General features: G+C 36.4%; 1 protein-coding gene across 1 annotated transcript in view; it reads left to right on the forward strand.

Moving 5' to 3' along the window:
- The window catches only part of LRRK2 (leucine rich repeat kinase 2), a 146,806-nt gene that overhangs the window by 90,788 nt on the left and 38,800 nt on the right, over positions 1 to 17,218 (forward strand). Inside the window, exons 34-40 of the mRNA XM_023182780.2 lie at positions 460 to 647; positions 1,515 to 1,669; positions 2,490 to 2,636; positions 2,787 to 2,978; positions 3,629 to 3,775; positions 8,586 to 8,686; positions 15,398 to 15,588. Of these exons, the coding sequence (XP_023038548.1) occupies positions 460 to 647; positions 1,515 to 1,669; positions 2,490 to 2,636; positions 2,787 to 2,978; positions 3,629 to 3,775; positions 8,586 to 8,686; positions 15,398 to 15,588 (1,121 nt within the window). The remainder of the gene's footprint in view (positions 1 to 459; positions 648 to 1,514; positions 1,670 to 2,489; positions 2,637 to 2,786; positions 2,979 to 3,628; positions 3,776 to 8,585; positions 8,687 to 15,397; positions 15,589 to 17,218) is intronic.

Consider the following 17,218-nt stretch of genomic DNA (forward strand, 5'->3'; position numbering starts at 1 on the left):
CTACACCATCTGTCTTCCTATTCATGGAAACCCTCTCCTAGTATATACATGTGAAGTAATATTTCTATTTCAAACCTGTATTGATAATTGTCTGGAAGATCATTTTCCTGGGAATGTATTATTGATGAGACTGCAAAACAGAAGTGAAGTATTGGATTGATCTTTTCACTGAAGCTAGGGAAATATTGATGTTCATTGGTTCCAGAGAAGTTCAATGATTTCCGATCTGAATTAACTCCCTTAATTTAACAATTTTTTTTTTTTTTTTTTTTTTTGAGAGTGAATGCCCCTCTGGGCTTCTAGGCCACATAGTTGCTAGAGAAATTAGGTACTTTGTTGCACTTGAAAACATTAAAATCTTTCTGACTACTTTCACTGAGCAAAGAGACCTAAAATGCTTTAAATTTGCAACATTTCAGAAAACAAATTCTAGTGATTATTTATGACTCAATCTTTCAGATTTTGACAGTGAAAGTGGAAGGTTGTCCAAAACACCCTAAGGGAATTATTTCACGTAGAGACGTGGAAAAATTTCTTTCGAAGAAAAGGAGATTTCCAAAGAACTACATGTCACAGTACTTTAAGCTCCTAGAAAAATTCCAGATTGCTTTGCCAATAGGAGAAGAATATTTGCTGGTTCCAAGCAGGTAAAGAAAACCTTAAAAAATAATTGCTACATGGAAATTCACTATCTATTCTTTTAATTGTCAAAGTAACTGTAGTCTATAATAGATGTATTAAATAAATAAATAAATATATTTTGCTTCCAGTGTAAACTTCCTGCTGACATACTTATTTTGGAATGAAACATTGCATCTGACACTTTAAAGATATAGTAAAACTTATTATATATATATAGTTACTAGTTGGCTTATCACTGTTTAAATTATTTAAGAAAAGTAAATAGTGGAGAGAAATGTGTGTGTATGTGTGGGTGTGTGCATCCCTGTTTGTGTATGTGTGTGTTCTTAAACAACACTGAGAGAGTTTATTAAGCAAGTTCTGAGAAGATAGTGAGTTTTCAACAGAATTTTAAAAGCATTTATGGCATCACAGTGGATGCCTAAGTTTTAGCCTATACTATGGCTGTCCTACTCCTTTATAAGCAAGTGGGAAATGTTATAAAATAATATGATGTTGAAATGTGCAAATTACATTGATTGATGGATGCAGCCAATTGTAAAAATAAATATACACCTTTTTTCTAGGGCATGTATTTTTCAGGATTTATATAAAATTACACTTGTCTATGCATAACTAATTATAATAATTTATGTATTAGTGCACAGGGATTACCAAAAATTTTTCATGCATCTACATCTGAGCATGCATTTGAATTGATTAATGATCTCTGAATTTTTGGTGCAGGAAAAACGTGTAGTGAAACAATGTTACAAAAAGGCCACAGTTGCTTGGAATGGTTACCTTCATTGATTTTAAGCAGTAAAATCATTTGCTCAACATTTTTGGGTATTCTGTGAGGCTGTATAACCATAGTGTCCTTTTTCCTTTAGTTTGTCTGACCACAGGCCTGTGATAGAGCTTCCCCATTGTGAGAACTCTGAAATTATCATCCGACTATATGAAATGCCTTATTTCCCAATGGGATTCTGGTCGAGGTTAATCAATCGATTACTTGAGATTTCACCTTACATGCTTTCAGGGAGAGGTAAGTATTTAATGAAGACTTAATATTTAGAGAAATTAGGGAAATGGCATATGAAAAGTAATATGCCATTTTCTCAGAGTTTACTTGTTTGGAAGGCAGCTGAAGAATTAGAAAATACGCTCATAAAAACCTTGGAGTAGGCAATGTAAAGATACACAAGCACATATAACCTCATCCAGTTTGTCAGGAAGAAAACTCCTTAGGTGCTCACTCAGCTCTTGGCCGTGATTACATTGTAGGGACTGTGATTATCTCTTTTCTGTTGCACAGCCACTAAGCCATTTACAAAAAAAAGAGCAAATCCGGTGTTTATAATGCTAACTCTTTCCTTTAAAATAAATAGAGACATTTTGGTACTCCAAAGGGAAAATGCCATTTTGGGGATTAAAATTAGCTTTACACAGGTGTTACAGGTTTCCAAAATAAACTTTACTTTGATTGGAATTAATCAACATATAGGTAGTTACATTGCATTAAAAAGTTCAGAAAGTTTTGGGTTTAGCACAATCAATTTCTTTTTGAAAATTATGAGGACTGATTTATGATTCTCTTTCTTCATCGGTTAAGCCTATTAAACTGCTTAACAGCATCAACCTGAAATGGGTCTTAATCTACAGGGATTTAACTCGTTGGTAAAGTTATGGATAAAATATTTAATAGATATGGATGAGGACTCATACCATTAACAACCCAATACTTTCTTTCAAAATGAATAGATCTGTATTACGATCACTTGTGGTGTGTGCAGTAGGTTTTTTCCCTTTAATTTAGGAAGTAGTTAATAAACCGCTCCATTTGGATCCATTTAAATTTCTTTTAGAACGAGCACTTCGCCCAAACAGAATGTATTGGCGACAAGGCATCTACTTAAATTGGTCTCCTGAAGCTTATTGTCTGGTAGGATCTGAAGTCTTAGACAAGCACCCAGAGAGTTTCTTAAAAATTACAGTTCCTTCTTGTAGAAAAGGTAAGGAAATCAATTTAAATGCTTCAATTGTAACACTAAAGAAATCTAAACTTAAAAAAAATATGTATATAAACAAAAAACCTTTATCTTAAAGCTTTGTGACAGTATGAGGTTTAGACAAGATGTTGAGCTCTGTTTTCAATCATGTAGGCTGTATTCTTTTGGGCCAAGTTGTGGACCACATTGATTCTCTCATGGAGGAATGGTTTCCTGGGTTGCTGGAGATTGATATTTGTGGTGAAGGAGAAACTCTGTTGAAGAAATGGGCATTATATAGTTTTAATGATGGTGAAGAGCATCAAAAAATCTTACTTGATGACTTGATGAAGAAAGCAGAGGAAGGTATGTTTTGAAACAACTTACAAATGCGTTTAAGTGATCCTTCAATACTTACAAAATGACTTTTATTAAATGTAAATATTCTTATTCATAAGGGATGAGTTGAAAAATAGTATATTCAGTTATAGGGACTGTTAAGAAAACTGGATTATATTTATTATCAATAAAATCTTGTATCCTAGATTCAGAAAATGTTGATTTGAGGGTTTGAATGCTGGCTCATTGAGCAACATATCCTCATCTGTGAAACAGGAATACCAACCACATCTATCTCATAGAATTGTTATAAAGATTCAAATGGACAATACACGGATGTAATTGACCAACAAGTCTGCCATATAATAACAGCTTCAGCTTCATGAATGTGGCAAAAGCAGAGAATAGATAACTTTCTAGTCAGATGTCTGGTAGTCTGCAGCAGTTCAGAATTCTACAAGTGAACGTAGGAATAAATTTTTGAAATTCCAAGTAGATAGATAATTAAGTGAATCTTTAAAATGTTCTCAAATTTTCTAGAGAAATCTAGGATTGGTTAGAAAGGGAGGGGTTAGAAATTATAGAAAATATTCCATTATTTTTTCATATTAAAACCACAGATTTATGTATCTCCTTAAATGTTGTTTTTATTTAAAAAATGTTTTATTACTTTTCAGGAGATCTCTTAGTAAATCCAGATCAACCAAGGCTCACCATTCCAATATCTCAGATTGCCCCTGACTTGATTTTGGCTGACCTGCCTAGAAATATTATGTTGAATAATGATGAGCTGGAATTTGAACAAGCTCCAGAGTTTCTCCTAGGTAATTCTTTTTGTTAATTTGAGAATAAAAATTAGGATGTATTTTTCTCCTTATAATTTAGAAAATAGATCTCATAATTATATTGTCATAGATGTTTACTGTCTTCATATATTTGTTATAATGTTTTTTATTTGGAATGATATATTTTAAAGGAATATCATGTTACAGATCTGGAATTTGCTTTGCACATAATCATGTAGACTAGGATCAAGATGAGGATGAGATTATCGTGGAAGCACAAATATTTATGAAATGTATCTTTGTATTTGCCTTAATTGCCAGGGATATGGGAGGCAAATAAGAAAGTTTTCAGGTGAGTTAAGTGAAGCAGCCATATTTTGTATTTAAAATGACAGAATAAGTAAAGGAAGCACACCTCAGTGTAGTCATAGCAGGGGTTTTATGACTGAGTGTGACAATGCTGAATTTTCATAGAAATATTCATAAAAAGCCTTGAAATTAAAAAGTCAGAAGTGTCACATGGTGATATACTCAAATTCTTTTTTTTTTTTTGGTATGCTGAACAATTTATATTTGTTGGTTCCATGAATTCAATCTGTTATTTTCAATAGAGTATGATGGAAATCATTGAATTCATGTAGCATGTTTAGGTGTTCATTGAGAAAAGGTGAAGTATGGTAACCATGTTCCAGTATTCTAGTTTGTATCTTGACTTCCTGGACCTGTCTTATCATTGTACATGGATTTTTAGGCCTAAAAGATGTTTTTAAAAAATGCTCCTACACTTCAGAAGATGAAAAATGTATGCATTATAACTACTTTGGGAAAGAAGCAGTCAACATAAGATATGTCACTGTATGTCATTCCGTAGATTACATGTGTGGCTTCTCATGTCTCTCAGAATAAAAGCTAATGTCTTTACAAGGCCTGTGATGCCATGATCTGACTCCTTGGTTATTGTGTTTTTTTTTTTTTTAATATATTTTATACAAATTTATTTTTTTAATTGATAAGTAAAAATTGTATATGTTTATGGTATACAACATGATGTTTTGATATATGTATATGTTGTGGAATGGAGAAGTTTAGCTATTTAACATATACATTATCTCAAATGCATATTTTTGTGGTGGGAAGTTTTAAAATCTACTCTGATAGCAATTTACAAGTATACAGTATGTTATTATTAACAGTAGGCTGACGTACTCAAGTTTTAAACATTCCAGAGAGTCATTGAGACAACTATGAAATGCATTAGGCTGATTTAATGTAAAACATTTAAAGACAATTTTGACCTTACTTTGTTTAGTTTTTGTTGTTGTTGTGTGTATAAATTTAATTTTAATCAAATTACCCCAGAGATAATGCCTAAAATCTGTCAGGACATAATATTCTTAGCAAAAAATTGTCCAAAATTTGGGACATGATATTTAAAGCTAAATAAACACCTTTATACCTTTCATATTGGCATTCATTGGGAAGTTTAGGATGAATTTAAATGCTTTGGAACTGAGGAAGTTAATGTATTAGTAATAGAGGATTAACACAAAATGCTGAATTGTCAATGCTGAATCCTACATTTTAATCAACTCCAAACTTCAAGGTATACAGGAAAGTACCAGACATAGTGCATCCTTCCTCTGAAGAAATCTCAAACTGTCAGACGCAGATCCCTAAAATATTTCTTTTTCCTGCATTAAAATGTGTTTCAGATGAATGGACACGTTTTGAGTAGTGTATGTGGAAACATCATTTACAAAGTCTGTTTAGTTGACCGGGCGTAGTAGCTCACTCCTGTAGTCCCAGCACTTTGGGAGACCAAGGCGGGTGGATCATGAAGTCAGGAGTTCAAGACCAACCTGACCAAGATGGTGAAACCTCATCTCTACTAAAAATACAAAAAAAATTAGGCGGGTGTGGTGGCGGGTGCCTGCACTCTCAGCTACTCGGGAGGCTGAGGCAGAGAATTGCTTGAACCTGGGAGGTGAAGGTTGCAGTGAGCCGAGATTGTGCCACTGCACTCCAGCCTAGGTGACAGAGTTAGACTCTATCTCAAAAAACAAAAACAAAACAGAAACAAATAAACAAGTCTGTTTAGTTACACAGATAAGAAAATGTTTGTGATTACTCTCCCTTCTCTAGACCTATGTCCCATAAATCCATAAATCCCATGTTCATTTACAGAAAGCAGTCTAGATAGGAGTTTCTCAGTCTTTGAGCTGTTGCCATTTTGGCTGAGATGACTGTTATCGAGGTGCATCGTAGGATGTTTGGCAGCATCTCTGGCCTCTACCCACTAGATGTCAGTAGTATCTCCCCTTCTTCCCTCAGGTGTGACAATCAAAATGTCTCCGGATGTTGCCAAAGATAAGGGGTGGGGTTGAGTACCCGTGATTTAACAAATTAGGTGCATCCTTCTAAAAACATTTTACAGGTAGAGACTCCAGCATCTTTATATTAGGGTAATCTGGAGAAGGTCATGCCTCTCTCCATTTTCCCTCTTCCCGTTTTTATTGTAGGGCAGCAGTGCATTCAGGCTTTTTGAAAACTCTCTTTTTCCCAGATAGCAGTAACTATTATGCAGTGACTAATACGACCCACCTTAATAGATATGAATAGACTTGTTTTGTGAATATATTTTAAAATATAAATGTATGGGATTTTGTTCATGCATCTAGGAAGCTACAAGGTACATTTCCTCTTTGTGGAGCTATTTATTTTTCTGAAGAGCCAAGACAGGTACTTCCACTTCCGTGGTGTGATTTGAGGGATTAGGAAAATTTCCTTGCCTTCAGTTTTCCTTCCAACCTGGATATCACAAATGCACAATAGTAGTCCTTAACTTTATTTTTGTTCTCAGTCACCTGAAAGACATGACAATCCATACTCCATATTAATGCAGCAGTGATTCTCAAATAGAGAAGGGCTTTAAAAATTAGAAATCCCTACTCCATCTTGAAATTTTGATGTATCTCCCTAGAGTATGTTACTTCTCTATGCTCCATTACAATTTCTCTTTATTGTTGATAGCTGTCCAGATTGAGGGGAAACAGAGCAAGATGCATCTATTGTGTGTTTCCATCTCTCCGACCCGTTCTCTCCCTTTCCCCTCTATTTGTTTTCTTTCTCTTTTCCCTCTTCTGTTTACCCGATTCTATTTCTGATTCCAATATATAACAATTTCCCCTGAAACTCTCAATACCAACAATCCTAACTAATGGTTTTTAAAAGTCAAATATTTATTAAGTACTGGAGGGATAGAATGAGAGAATACCAAGACTGATAAGATGCAAATAATACTTTTAACATATTTACAATCTAGTAGAAATGCAAGACATGCTCAAATGAGTTAATTATTTTAATATACTCTGTCTCTGAGCATAAAATATAATTATATATGCTCATTATAGATGTATAAAAAATAAACAAATAGGTAGAAGCTTTCCATAGATGTGTAATTTCACCACTTGGAAATTACAGGTTGTTATATTTCCTTATAGACTGTTTTGCGTGTATTCACTTATATCCATCAAGTGACTACATTTCAAGGCACTATATGAGAACCACAAATATTGTATAAGCAGGATTTGCTGAATGTCGTTGGAGAGTAACAGTCCATGGGGCTGATTGTGGTCAGTTTCTGAGGCAGGCCTCTATTTCTTGATATGTATTGGTCCCTATAGGCTTGATAAACTCCCTGGAGGTGGTGATGATGGAGTAGCAGAGCTCATCAAGGGTATGGAGGCTTGAAGGTACAAAGCATGCTCAGGAAATTTTGGCTATTCCGGTTTGTCTAGAGCACTTGTTCTCAACCTTATCTGCTCGTTACTAATTCTACTAAATATAGAATTAAAAGAAGAAAAAATCTGATGACTATTTTCTCTTGGGACTAATTAGATCAAAATCTTTGAACCTAGACATTAGTGTTTTAAAAAGTTCCTCAGATGTATTGTTCAGCCAGGACTGGGGCAGGGAAAGCTACTGAACTTGAGCCTTAAGAATGAGAAGAACAAGAAGAGAACTTGAAAAGGATTTAGGGGCCACAATATGACTGTGGAGCTGAATTTAGATTTAGTTTCATAGGCAACATGGAATAATTTGTGTTTGAGCAGGAGAGTGACACAATCAAAGTAGAATGATAGGAAAATTAATTTTGCAAGAGAGAGAGAATGAGTTGGAAGTAAGGAACTCAGGAGGCCTCTTGGGACTCAGCAGAAGGCTCTGAGGCCACCAAATGGGTGCGGTGATAGTGGAAATGGAGAGGAAGGGAATGTGAATGAAGCTACACATTCACATTCCCTTCCTCTGCCAGTGTTAGCCGTGGGGTTAGACCAGAGCAAGAGTTAAAATGATTTGTCAATTTTAACTCCAGAAAGACCTCAAAAAGAGCTTTTGTCTTGTTATCATCAGCTATATGGAAGGTAGAATAAAAACTGGTTAGGAGAAAAGATAATAAATGTGGCTTTTGATAGGCTGTGATTGAGTTGGAAGGGCATACCAGTGAAATATCCAACACAAAGTTAGAAGTGTAGAAGAGCACTTAGGAGGTGGCTGTAAGTGAAAATGTGAAAATTGTCTACGTTAGAGGGATAGATGAAGTCACAGAAGTGGATGACATAATTGAGCAGGTTATATGTAGAGGAAAGATGAGAAGGTTGAGGACAAAATCTTTAGATGTATCTTTCTTGGAGTAGAAGGAAGAGGAAATGTTAAAGGAGATTTGATTCAATGAAACAAGTAGATCAGATTTCTATTCAAATATACAACAGATATAATTAAAACAGATATAATTTATTTAGTTTTTTTTTTGCTTGGACAGATTAAGTGCTTTGTATTTTCTTTTCAACAGGTGATGGCAGTTTTGGATCAGTTTATCGAGCAGCCTATGAAGGAGAAGAAGTGGCTGTGAAGATTTTTAATAAACACACATCACTTAGGCTGTTAAGACAAGTAAGAAATTCAGTAATATAATTATATTAAATTACACATTATTAATCTGCTGGAACTCTTATTTTGTGTACAGTTGTGAAAATGCAAAATAATGACCACATTTCTACTTGAGTTTAATTATGCAATTCTAGTTTGTCTTTTCTTTGCAGAATAGAAAGTTTTGTGTTATTTCTCCTGTTGAGAAACAAAGCACTATATTCTGAGAATCCTTACAATTGTGATACATAGTATGTTGTAAAAACTTTTGTAAGACTCACTTACCCTCCTCTTTTTACTTTAGAACCTTACTGAACCAAATGTGCTCCATGGATAAGTAGCCAGGCATTATCCGGGAGATTGTTAGAAATGTAGAAACTTGGGACTTTTCAGCGCCATGTTTTTGTCCCCGGTGCTCTACAGTAGTCAGACTCCTAGCTGCCTCCACTTGCTTCCAGACCTTGAAGCCTAGCAAGCTCCTGACTTCACCTTCTGTTTTCTTCAGAGTGTTTATCTTTTACATTTCTGGTCCAGGGAGAGAATGATTTTTATTTTTATTGAACATGACTTCTGTGTGTTCAGAGTGAAAGAAGAAGTTTAATGCATGACCTCACATTGCTAATTTGATTGAAGGTGAGAAATCTTAAACCAAAACTCTCACTGGTAAGCTTGCACCTTTCTTTTCTGGATTTATCCACTTCAGTAAGAACCGCTATTGATTACTTGCTACAAAGATGGAAAAGTCAGCACGCTTATCCTATTTCCTACTTCCTGTCCCTGCCCACTTCCTAAAATTTAAAATTGGTTAAATTAGTTTTCCTCATATATAACAATTATAACTTGGAATGTTTTACAAAACTTTTGATTTTTTAGTACACCAACTCTAGACAGCATGGACTGACTCCTTGCTGTGTGAGATGAGGAAAATTACTGCCATTCTTTCTCCTCTTCCCATCACCTTCTCACGTCCCCTAATTTATTCTATTATGTTTATGTAGTGAAAGTTTATAACGTTTATATTCTGTTCTGTGCTTATAATTAAATTGTTCACATTTTGTCTATAGTTTGGTTCTGAGGACAAAACCAATAAATGCCATTTATATATATTTTTTATTTGTATAGAACCAAAATATTTCTACTTTTAGACAAAGAAATGCAACGTTCTGTCACTAACTTCTTTTCCTAATAGAATAGTAACATTCCAAATAACAAAGTCAAACGGATCCTCTATTGTTATGTATTTATCATCAATCTATAAAAATAAGGGCATATTTTAATTCAGGCCACATTTTTACCCTGATTTAAAAAAAAAAAAAAATTGTTTTTAGAGACGCAGTCTCACTAGGTTGACCAGGCTGGTCTGGAACTCCTGGCCTCAAGTGATCCTCCCACCTTAACCTTCTAAGTACCAGTGGTGATTTATTTTATGTAGCTTTTTGAGGTTTTCTGATTATATATATATATATTTTTAAAAAAAACATACTTCAGGAAAAGATATATATTTTCATCATGCCTTCAAGTGTTTCTAAGTTCTTAATCATACAGTTTGTATAATAGAATCTACTTTCTTCTTGAAGACATTCATCATTCAGCACATGACTTACTGCTCTAAACAGGAGAGATGGATTTCTAGGCTGCTTGCGCAGTGATTAATCTATGAGTTAGTTTCCTTGCCCTCTTTGATTATTCTCAATGTTTCTTGGATTCCATGCCTTCTCTTGGTTGAATTGTCCTTAGTTTTTGTTGAAGAATATCTTTGAGTAATTGTTTTAAGAAAAGGTGTTTGTAAGGTAAATGTTTGCAGTCCTTACATCTTAAAAATATCTTAATTTTGCCCTCCCATGTGGTGGATATGTTATCACACTTTATATTTTAGGAATCTAGGTTTGAAATAATTTTTCTTCAAAATTTGAAGAAAATTCCGCTGATTTTTAGTGCCCACTGTTGCTAATGAGAAGTCTGCAGTCAGTCATGTTTGCTCCTATCTGAGCTACCTTTAATTTCATTTTAAAAACTGAAAATTTGATCTTTTGAATTTCATTTTTTTCAGTGTTCTGAACCTTCACAAGTATATGTTTGTGTGTAGGTTGTTTTTCATTCCATCTAATTCATTATTTTAATTCATTATTTTGTGAAACATTGTCTTCTGTGTATTCTCTTCTGTTATTTATTATTTCCTCCCTAACCTTTATTAATCATTTTTATTGACAGCTACTATGTACCAGGTTAGGTGATAGGATATATAATATACATATAGTAGTAAGCTAAACTCAGTCAAGCCTCTCCTTCTCTGGAGCCTATATCTAGTTACTTATGATTCATTATTGCTTGCTATTGCTCCAAGAGTATATATTAGAAGACAAGCCTTCTGGGTCTATCTCATCCATGTTTGAGTTCCCTCTTTGAGTTTTATCTATAATTTGTGTTACTTACTTGACTATCTCTTACAGGTTTCTAGTTTGTTTTTCAGAATTGCCTCATCTATTATTTAGTTTTCTGCTGAATTTTGTTTTGATAATCATATTTTTCACTTCCAGCAATTCTTTCCATCGCCTCTCCTTGTTCTTTTGTAGCCATATTATTGGGTGAAATATCCTCAAGTGTTTCTGTTCACATCAATTGGAATTTAATTTTTTGCATTACTTGCATTATTGCTGTTTTCTCTGAGGTCATTTGCTCTATGGGTTCACCTTGATTTTTCTCTTTTATATTGCTGGTTTTCCAAATTGAGTAGTGTTGGATGACTTCATATCTATGAAGTGAGTACTGTATTGACTATTAAAGATAACTAGAATGGGCATTCTTCACATTTATGTAGGTTTGCTTGTTCAAGTTACCACTTTCTGAACAGGAAGGTAGACCATAGACTTTTAAGGGCTGTGTACTGCTTAGGGATACTCTGTTTTTAGGTTATGTGGGCAGGGATCACCAGGACTGCTGAGACCATACCTACCAAAGGAAGGCAGGCTAACAATAGTTGATGAGCTAAAAAAAAAAAAAAAAAGGTAAACAAAAAAATCTCATAATGTTTTCATAAAGTTTATGAATTTGTATTGGGCCACATTCAAATGCATCCTGGGCCACATGTGGCCTGTGGGCCACGAGTTGGACAAGCTTGTTCTAGATACTTCAGACTCTGTTCTACATCTCTTTATAGATCAATAACTTGCTGCAATGAGCTTATCAGATAAATTATCTTCTTTTCATCCATAAAAAAAGTCATGGGAGGTACTCACTATAGGATTGGTTTATTCCAGTGACTCTGGCCAATTTTCTTTAAAATTCCTTTAACCTTGTTATATTGGTTTAATTTCTTCAGAATGACTTTTCCCATTGTGGTAAACTGGTTCTAGGCTTCACAATTACTTATTCCAAGTATAGAAGAAAAGAGGGCACCTCTTTTGAGGACTTGCATTTCAAAGGAATCAAATGGCCTACATAATAACCCATTAAATAAATAAATGTCTCTCAGCCCCAGTTGAGTCACCTGTGCTTTTCTCAACAAGCACTGTGTTCAGGGCAATGCTCTGTGCTAATTGGCTTTAGGTCTCTGTTGCTGAACTGATCACTGTGGCCCTAAGGTTGCTGTTACTTAGAATATTCTCACCTTTTCTGAGAGGCTGATGTTGGGGTCAGTTCCGCCTGAACTAAAGTCCATGGGCTGCATGGGTAAAGGTTGAGTACCCCAGCAAATATCATGGTACTCTTAGGAGGAAAGGAAGGGGAATAGACACTGTTAGTTGACAGTGGTTACTCCTGTACTCTCTCTTGTTTGGATACTACTGGGGATTTATTTCTTTTTCTGAGTCTTTATTGACATTAGGAATGAGAGATAGAAACAGGGTGAGAGAGGAAGTAAAATTCATTGCTAATTTTTCCATCTTATACCAGAACTCAACTGTGTTTCTGGAATCTATATATCCTTACTTTTCCTTTGATTTATTACAAAAAAATTCTTAGTGGCTACACTAAAAATTTTGTAACCTTTAAAAAATACATAGTTACACTACTTCAGTTACTCTGAGTAATAGAAAATTTCATGTGTGTACAAAATATCCTGGAGGCATTTTAATTATTAGTAACTACAGTCACACTGTAGTTCTAGAAGCAAATTAAACATTTTGCATATAGAAGCTTATCTGTGAAACAAATCTGGGACAATCTGTTTTAATGTGTAGGTAATTTGTTATATAAATTGATTTTTTAGCCTTGTTTGTTAGTTGTCAGCATGCATTTCAAATTTTACACAATGTATTTGGGGAACTCTGATGGAAGTCAGTACATTAAAAATGTCTACAGGGCCAATTAGTGTATAGGCAGGGAGGCAAATTAAGGGAATGATGGAAGAAATTGAAAAAAAAAAAAAAAAAACCGATGTGCATAATGTGCTTCTCCTCTTAAAAAAAAAAAAAGACAACAACATAAAGAAATAAAAATGACATTTGATGGTCATTCTGCCAGTAGTCATGGGGCAGATCTATGTTATACTGTACTATTATGCTCTTTTTTCTTTGCAATCAGTGAGTTGCTTTTCCAGGATAGAAAATTTGGATTAGGCCTCTGTCTGTGCCTGTGAAAATAAGTAGAGCTAACTTAACTTGTTCTCATCAGTTTTAACCAACTGAGCTAATCAGACATGGGCATTAAAAAAAGATTTTATCTACTAAGCAAATATGATCACAGTCTGAAACTTTGTTCTTGGAAAATCCCCTCTCAGGGTGTTCAGCCTTTCTTCTTCAGCTTGCAGAATTCTCCACGTTTCAGTTTCCTGATAAATCGGTGGGTGCTGCTACTCCACATCTTTGAAGCTGGTTGTTAAGAAGCAGCACTTCTACAGCGATCACAGTTTAAAGCATGAATCAATTTAACATCACATAAGCTATAAATTTCAACAGAGTTACAGTTTCAGAGTAAAGTGCAATATACAGTATAAAGTGAATCTGGAATTCAAGCCCAACAATGTCATAAAAGAGGCTGTGAAGTCTCACATGATGTGGGCCACAGAGAGGATTGTTGTCATTCAGATCTTAGCTCAAATACTACCACATCCTCGGAGTGGCCCGCCACGGGCCACCCTTACTAAGCCAATCCCTCTGTTCAAGCCAAAATGATATCTCAGACTTTTTTTGAATTGCAGAGAGATTGTTGCAGCCAGGGATTGCATTAGTAAGGGTGGCCCATGGTGGGCCACTCCGAAGATGTAGTAATATTTGAGCTAAGATCTGAATGCCAAGAAGACTTCAGCCATGTGAAGGGTGGAGGGATTTCTAGGGAGAGGGGTCAGCATAGGCAAAGACCCTTTGATGGGAAGAAGCTGAGCACAGCTTGGGATTGAATGAATGGCAGTGTGGCTGAAGGGTGGTGAATGAAGGGGAGGGGGAAAGGAGAAGGTCTGGGAGGCCTGGGCACGATCAGATCAGGCGGTGAGGCCGTGGAAGTAGATGGGATTTTCATCTAAGAAAAATGAGAAGTCTTCAGAGAGTTTTCAGGAGGGGATGATATACATTTCTTTGAAGTTGAGCGTTATCCACGGTAAACTTTTGTAGTCATTAAACCAGAGATTATGGGCAGATTTTCCCTCATATGCCAGTTGCAGCTGATTAGTAGAGGCTATAGAGAATCCTGGGCTGAGAAGGATTCTGTGGCTAACCAGAATTCAGCAGACGAGTTTGCCATAGCCCATTAGTATGACTGTACTGTGTGCACTGTTTCTGCATTAAATGTCTGACAAAAGCAGAGCCAAAGGAAAAATAGAACTTAACAATTTAATTCTGACAATACAGTTGACCCTTGAAAAACATGAAGGTTGGGGTGCTGACCCCTTGTGCAGTCAAAAATTTGCATATAACTTTTGACCTCCCCAAAAAACTGAACCACTGATAGCCCTCTGTTGACTGGAAGCTTTGCTGATAACACAAACACTTGATTAACACATGTTTTGGATGTTATCTGTATTATATACTCCATTCTTACCATAATGCAAGCTAGAGTAAAGAATATTTTATTTAAAAAATCATAAGGAAGAGAAATATATTTACTCTTCATTAAGTAGAAGTGGATCATTATAAAGGTCTTCATCCTCATCATCTTCACATTGAGTGGGCTGAGGAGGGGGAGATAGAGGAAAGGTGGGTCTTGGTGTCTCAAGAGTGGCAGAGGTGGAAGAAAATTTATGTATATGTGGACTCAGGCACTTCAAACCTATGTTGTCCAAGGGTCAACTGTAGTTTCAACACCAGCTTTTTATTACTGAAAATATGTTAAAAAAACTCAGAGAAGAAATGGAAAGTTTGCTCTGATCCAGTCATCCAGAGAAATCCATAGTCACCCTGTTGATGCACTTTATTTATTTATTTATTTATTTATTTATTTATTTTTTAAGATGGAGTCTCGCTCTGTCGCCCGGGCTGGAGTGCAGTGGCCGGATCTCAGCTCACTGCAAGCTCCGCCTCCCGGGTTCATGCCATTCTCCTGACTCAGCCTCCCGAGTAGCTGGGACTACAGGCGCCCGCCACCTCGCCCGGCTAGTTTTTTGTATTTTTAGTAGAGACGGGGTTTCACCACGTTAGCCAGGATGGTCTCGATCTCCTGACCTTGTGATCCGCCCGTCTCAGCCTCCCAAAGTGCTGGGATTACAGGCTTGAGCCACCGCGCCCGGCGATGCACTTTAAAGAAGGAGATACGTGGGTAAGATCTGATGGTGAATTACTCTTATATGATTTTGGACTTTTGCAGGAGCTGGTGGTGCTTTGCCACCTCCACCACCCCAGTTTGATCTCTTTGCTGGCAGCTGGTATTCGTCCCCGGATGTTGGTGATGGAGTTAGCCTCCAAGGGTTCCTTGGATCGCCTGCTTCAGCAGGACAAAGCCAGCCTCACTAGAACCCTACAGCACAGGATTGCACTCCATGTGGCTGATGGTTTGAGGTAAGTAGGTCGTGTTGTTTAGTGCATGACAAGTGTGACCCCAGACTTACTCTCAGGTTCCGAGAACACTTCCCAGGAACACCGTGCCCCAGTAACAATTTACAAACAATTTGGATGAAAACTACCATTTCCCTGATCAAATTTGGTAATTTCAGAAAATAAGAGTATGAAAACCATGTAGAACCTCATAGCAAGTAGTAATAGACTTTGAACCCACAAGTTCAGCTGTGGAACCCATAATTTTAACCCTGTACTGATCTGCCTTCTGTACAAATGTATAAGTTAGGCTTCACAGTATCAAACTGAGTGTCAATTACATGATTCCAGTGAGGAAAGATGAGTCCATACTTCTCAAGGGGACTAGAGTGATTCACATTGGATTCTTCGGTATGACCATCTCACATGTCTCAGAGGCACACCTATCCATGCAGCCAGAGCAAGCTTTGGAGAGGGAGCACACTGGAGTGGAAAGGCTGTTGTCTTTGAAGACAAAAGGCCTGGGATTAATCACTATTCCACACACTTAGTAACTGTGATTTTATATCTCTGATTCCTATTTTTTAAATTGTCTGTGAACCATGACTTATATTTAATGCATAAAATTGTGATGACCTCTGTAATAATGGAAGACATTCCAGATGAAACTCTTGATGTCCTCTCTGCTATTGCTCCCCAACCCCAGTCACCTCTTTACACCTGAGAGTCACCTTTCATTCTTTTCTTTCTCTCTCATCTTATAGCTAATCCTTTAGCAAATCTTTCAGCTCTGCCACCAAAATATATCTTAATGCTTCTAACAATTTCTCTCAGTAACATCTGAGCCAGTAACATCTGAGCCAGTAACATCTGCCTTTCAGTCCCCTGCTTCAATCTCTGTCTCATGATACATCCCATTCTTCACACAGCTACGGGGGTGATTTTTCTAACATGAAAGTTGGATCAGGCCTTGTTTCTGTTATCAACCCTCCCCTGCCTTATTTCTTGGGCAGGGTGCTCAGCCACTCCTATCCCTGAGGTTCCTTGCAGATACCAGAGGCTTTATATTGGCTATTGATTTCACTCAGGAATGTCTGACTCCCAGATGTGCTCTCTACTTATTATAAAGGATTATTTGAATCCTTTCATTGAGGACTCTCAGCACAGAGGATGTCCCCGACGACCCTTTGTCTCTCCAGCCTCTATAGGAGTATTGCTGCCTAGGATTTTTTTTGTTTTCATTTTTAAAAAAATTTATTTATTGTCTGTCTTGCCATCAGAATCTAAGTACCATTAAAGGAGGGACTTTTCATCCTGTTCACCATTGTATCTCTAGCTCCTAAAATAGTAAGCCTTCAGGATTATTGTGTTGACAGTAGGGGAAGAGGGAGAAACGAGGAAAGAAGGAAAACAGTGCCTGGTGCATAGTAACCAAGCAGTGTATGCAACTTTCCTTCTCTTCTGAAATGCTATGAATATGCCTTTTAGGTAGTATCTAGAAATATGCCTTTTAGGTAGTATCCAGAAACGTCCCTTCCTGAAAGGGTCCAGAAACTACTGAAAACTGTCCAGGTTATGAAATGAAACAGGGGGCAGGGATTTGCATTTGAGTTGATATTTCTACTTTTGAACACCAGGGGGAACCTTGGGTTAA

Source organism: Piliocolobus tephrosceles, chromosome 10 (assembly GCF_002776525.5).
Source record: "Piliocolobus tephrosceles isolate RC106 chromosome 10, ASM277652v3, whole genome shotgun sequence".
In the NCBI taxonomy this organism is placed as follows: domain Eukaryota; kingdom Metazoa; phylum Chordata; class Mammalia; order Primates; family Cercopithecidae; genus Piliocolobus; species Piliocolobus tephrosceles.